Source organism: Aplysia californica, unplaced genomic scaffold (genome assembly GCF_000002075.1).
Source record: "Aplysia californica isolate F4 #8 unplaced genomic scaffold, AplCal3.0 scaffold00429, whole genome shotgun sequence".
Taxonomy (NCBI): domain Eukaryota; kingdom Metazoa; phylum Mollusca; class Gastropoda; order Aplysiida; family Aplysiidae; genus Aplysia; species Aplysia californica.
The window spans coordinates 114,455-119,377 of NW_004797699.1; the positions used below are offsets into that span (position 1 = coordinate 114,455).

Consider the following 4,923-nt stretch of genomic DNA (forward strand, 5'->3'; position numbering starts at 1 on the left):
TTCTCTCTTTCCCTCTATCTTTCCACGTGGGTGGTTTGCAGGTGCTGCGGTGTGGTTTGCATCTTCTTTCCTATCAAACATCTGTCGTCCTTATCTCCCCTTCTTCTTTTTTATGTTTGTTACTCTCTTGTAACACCTCTAATCTTCTGGCGCTCATGTGACCTTAAGCAGTTGCGAGGGCCGTAAAACCTCTATTAAAACAAAATATCTTTCCACACAGTAGCATTTCCTCAAGTCCATTCGATCTATTAGATTTATGAGGCCAAAGAATCTCAGTTGTCTCTTCCTGATGGTTCTGATTATAGATCTGTCACAATCTGCCATTTTAAGCACTTCTCTATTTGTCTTCCTGCAACAGCTCAACAAAACCTAAAAAACTCAACATGACGTCTGTTGAGCTGGCACCGCGTACCTCAAGAACGTAAAACTATTACTTTGTCCTTCGAGAACACAGACCTGTCTCCTGTTTTATTTCCCTTCTCAGTTTTGTCCATGACGTTCTCGGAAAAAAAGACCCAACCAAAAACCTTGCCTCATTTTCACTTTACGTCTGCGTTTTTACCCTAAATTTTCTCCGCAAAATAAATGCTCATCAGTTCAAAAGAGTGCTAGTAAAACGTCCGTTAAAAGTGTTGTGCAATGTTTCTGATAGAAATAGATGAGTTTCTGTCTGCGCACCACGGGTGGTAGATTATTTCGATACATGACGGGTTGGAGTTGCCAGCAAGATTTAGTTATTGGAGTAAAAGGAAACACATCAACAGGATAACGGTTATTTAGTGCAGGGTGAAGGCTAGCAAGACAAAGAGATACAGCATATCATTCACAGGCTAGTAAAATATACTGTCTGGAGAGCAAAAGTTTACAGAAGAAAGAGAAATCCCAACAATAATTAATTCCTTTGGCGATTGCATCTACATTATAAACTATTCCTTGCACTTTTGGTCAACATTTAAAAATTAAATTTCGACCATATTGTTCTTGAGTGCATTGTCACGCAACCGATACCACATATATTAAAAATAAACGCATTTGGGATTTAATACGTTTTAATCGCTAGCGGACAAAAAAGAAAGAAAAGAAGAACAATCATGCCAGTGGTGCCCTAAACCTTTTCCCTAAACCTTTCGCTATCTTCATGCTCGTAGTACATTCCTGTCTTTTCTTCTCGATTCACTACGAGTCTGTCTCTCTGGCAGTCTTTATCTCTCTTTCCATCTGTCTCTCTTCCAGTTTGTCTCTGTGTCCCTCTTTCTCTCTCTGTCCTCCTATCTCTGTTTATAAGTCTGTCTCTCTATCGTCCCTCTTTCTCCCTCTGTCCATCTGTCTCTCTATCAGTCTGTCTCTCTATCGTCTCTCTTCTCTCTCTGCCCGTTTGCCTCCTTATCTGTCTATCTCACTATCAGTCTTCTCTCTATAAGTATTCCTCTCTACCGGTCTGTTACCATGCCTGTCCATCTGTCTCTCCATCAGTCTATTTCTCCGTCCGTCTATCTCTCTATCCGTCTATCTCTCCGCCCGTTTGTCTCTCCATCCGTCTGCCTGTCTGCCACCTCGTTTGCCTGCCGGCCCCTGCCCCGTCATTACATCACCACTCGTCCTTTTCCTCCCCACCGTCTATCCATCATCCCCCCCCAACCGCCGCGAGTCATCCCAACCAAAAGCTCATCATCTTACCTGTCAGGCACAGGTGTCTGCCCGTCAAGCCTGAGGTACTTGTAGCCTCGCTGCTCCATGTACACTTCCAGAATGTCCAGCATCATGGTGAACTGACTGAACAGCAGAACACGGTCGCCCTGTCAGAGGGAAAGATGGGAGGGAGGGGGCAGGTGGTTAAGTATCACAACAGCATTCTTTTCTCTTCATTGCCAGGTGCTTTAACATATCTTTTTTCAATTTTTAAAAGCCATAAGTCTTGTTATAACAAGACAGTGACAAACAAACAGAATTTGATTAACCTCAAATCTACCAATGTACAACTTCATTCAAAGACGTAGGTTTATGACTTGGTCCTATTTGCATATCATTTCTCAAAATTACAAGTTCGTTTACAATAAATTTTGCCTAAGACTGGTTAAACCTACAAAACTAAAATGCATAGGAGCCATTCTCAAGAAGGCAACTTAAAAGTGTAGCAATAAGGCTATTTTCAAGCACCCAATTTTTATGCTTTTCTGGCTTCAATGCAATCAAAAATGGATATTCAACTAATTTTTGAGTCAGGATGATAATCAGTTATACAACTGGCACAGGAAGACTGATCAATTTAAAAACTTTTCATGTAGATAATGAGATTATGTCCCTTTTGTACCATTCTATAATCGAAATTGTGTAACTATTTGTATTTACTGCTTGCCTGGAGACTGTAGGGTGAAAGACAAAGAAAATATTGACCGAACCATTTACTAGAATTGATGAAATGTACAAGATAGTAGGTATAAAAAGTATAAAAGAATAAATTTAAAAAGATAATATTATAAAAGACCCATCACATCTCTTTCCACACAAAATGTAAGACCACACAGCAGCAGATACTACCACTAAGATTACTAAGAACAAAGAAAGAAACAAACAAAAGAAGTTTTTTTTACTATCAAGTACAAGGTTACTGTCAGAATAAACATCAATGTACATTGCTGTTTTGAATATATACATGTATTTATAAAACTCAAAGGGTCTTGTGATAAATTCCTGCATGTGGTCGAAAGATGCATCTGATATGATATGTACATTATTGTCAGCTTTACTTTAAAAATTCTTTTCATATTGAAGCTTAATGAGAGTAATAATATATAATTTAATTTCTATGTATACCTGCATGTGGGTTTTTTTCGATCCTGTACAGTCAAAAAATATTTCCCTCTGGAACAATAAAGTATCATCTTATCATTTTATTTTATCTTTAATTCCTGAGGTCCTTGTAGTAGCCTGGGGGGTGCCTGCGGAGCCACTGAGCCGCCAATAATATCGAAACATTGAAAAGTTAGCTTACCTTTTCTTTCATGTTAGGCAGCAGTCTGTCCAAGACCCGCAGCTTCCCAGAGTCTGTGATGACACTTGGATCCAGAATAAACTTCCCAATGTTTTTCTGTGAATATAGTAAACGAGACCATAAAAATTTATGTTTAGTTTTTGTAAGAGTTTTACAGCACTTACAACACAATAAGGTCATTTAAGTGCTGAAGATTAGAGGTGTTACAACAAGAGAGTAACAAACTGTAACACAAAAAAGGAGGACAGATAAGTACGAAAGATGTGTTTGATAGGAAAGAAGGAGCAAACCATACTAATACTAGTGCACACACCAACCACCCACAAATTTATGTTTATACACTGCTTTTAAAAAAAATGTCCTCTTCTATATTCCAACTTTGAAACAGTATTTCTGTAATTTCTTTGTCTTCATCTATTGATCTGAAATCTTGCGGAGCCCCTTTCTAACCATAAAAATGTCGGTGACATAATAAATCTACTAACCAGAATCTCAGATGACCACAGCTTGTTTGAAAAAAGCATAATGTTTAGTCTGGAGCATTTTCTACTATCTAAAAAAAAAACAACTAAAAACACAGTTTTTAAAAATACTTGTGAACTCACTCAATTATCAAATCTGGTAGAGTAAAAATCGATTACACAGCTTGCTATATTACATCAAATAATGCAAGAGCTTTAGGAGAAATCATTCTTACCATTCTTAACCAATCAGTCCCAAGTCAGCCCTCAAAACACTAATTTGCTTACATTCCAAACATTTTTCCCACAGAAATGTATAAAATATTAAAATAAGACTAAGAAAAAGATTGAAAAAGACTCAGTTACATAATGACACTACAGATTGTCTGGCTGTTTTAGAATGACAGGTGAGTCAATAGAAAGGATTTCTACGCCAAAATTCCCTTTTCTCCCCTTTTACTCTCAGGTTGAACACAAACATCTCGAAAATAAATCAAAATAAAGTACACAAAAGAGTTAGGTTGTACCTTTTCAATTGAAATCTTGAAATAAAAACAAAAATTTCAAACTTTCAAGAGATAAGAAAAACAATTAAAACCTACTGAAGTTCAACATTTTACCCTTCAGGCCTTATCGCTCAGTAGAGCCCAGTTCATTTGATTACGGTTGGCGCTGACACAAATGTGCATGCCCCTAAAGCTGTATCTAGCACTTCTCGTACAAGGGAATAACAAAAGACCAGAAAGTAAACTCCACAAAACATCCATGTCCAGCATGACAGTAATACATATAAGGAATTGTAAATTTAAAAAAGCAATTAGAACCTAAAAGAATCTGAGAGTGACTTAGGACAAATAACAGAGTTGGAAAACTTTTAGCACACGACATGCACAACAAAGTGTCTGGACGAAGACTTTGGCAAACAGTAATCATTGACTTACTTCATACTGTTTGCACAAACCGAGTAGCTCAAAGTCGTTCATCAAGGACATGTCCTCTTGGATGAGCTCCGGCAGCGCTCCTCTATCCCTGTGTGACGGCTCCTGGGAAATAGAAACATGACAAAATGTAAAGAAAAATAAGCCTAGCATTTTACCTTTAGCACAAATACGTGTCACTGGACAATGATAGGAACAAAACGTACATAAAGTTATTTACAAGGTATATCAACATTACATAGTGCAAATATAACAACCACATGGATAATACAACAAATAATATTCCATTGCTGGTCGCCACAGCACAGCGCTCTGAAGCCAATTGTAGCTAAGTTAAAGAAGGAAAATGGGATACAAAATACATACCTTTACTACAGATATAACCTCCAATCCAACTGAGCAGAGAATAAAACATAACATTTTTCTGCAATATCTTACCCCTCAAATAGTGCAGTTAGGTGTTGTTATTGAGATTAAGAAATCAGTACATTATAATGTAATCTTTTCAGAATACCCTCCCCCCAATCCCCCC

General features: G+C 37.6%; 1 protein-coding gene across 4 annotated transcripts in view; it reads right to left on the minus strand.

Moving 5' to 3' along the window:
• LOC101849948 (SWI/SNF-related matrix-associated actin-dependent regulator of chromatin subfamily A containing DEAD/H box 1A) overlaps positions 1-4,923 on the minus strand; it is a 42,183-nt gene that overhangs the window by 7,911 nt on the left and 29,349 nt on the right. For all 4 annotated transcript variants that reach the window (XM_005104635.3, XM_005104636.3, XM_005104634.3 and 1 more), the window contains 3 exons: positions 4,395-4,496; positions 2,993-3,088; positions 1,678-1,796 (listed from right to left, as the gene is read on the minus strand). In XM_005104635.3, coding sequence (XP_005104692.1) covers positions 1,678-1,796; positions 2,993-3,088; positions 4,395-4,496 — 317 coding nt within the window. The remainder of the gene's footprint in view (positions 1-1,677; positions 1,797-2,992; positions 3,089-4,394; positions 4,497-4,923) is intronic.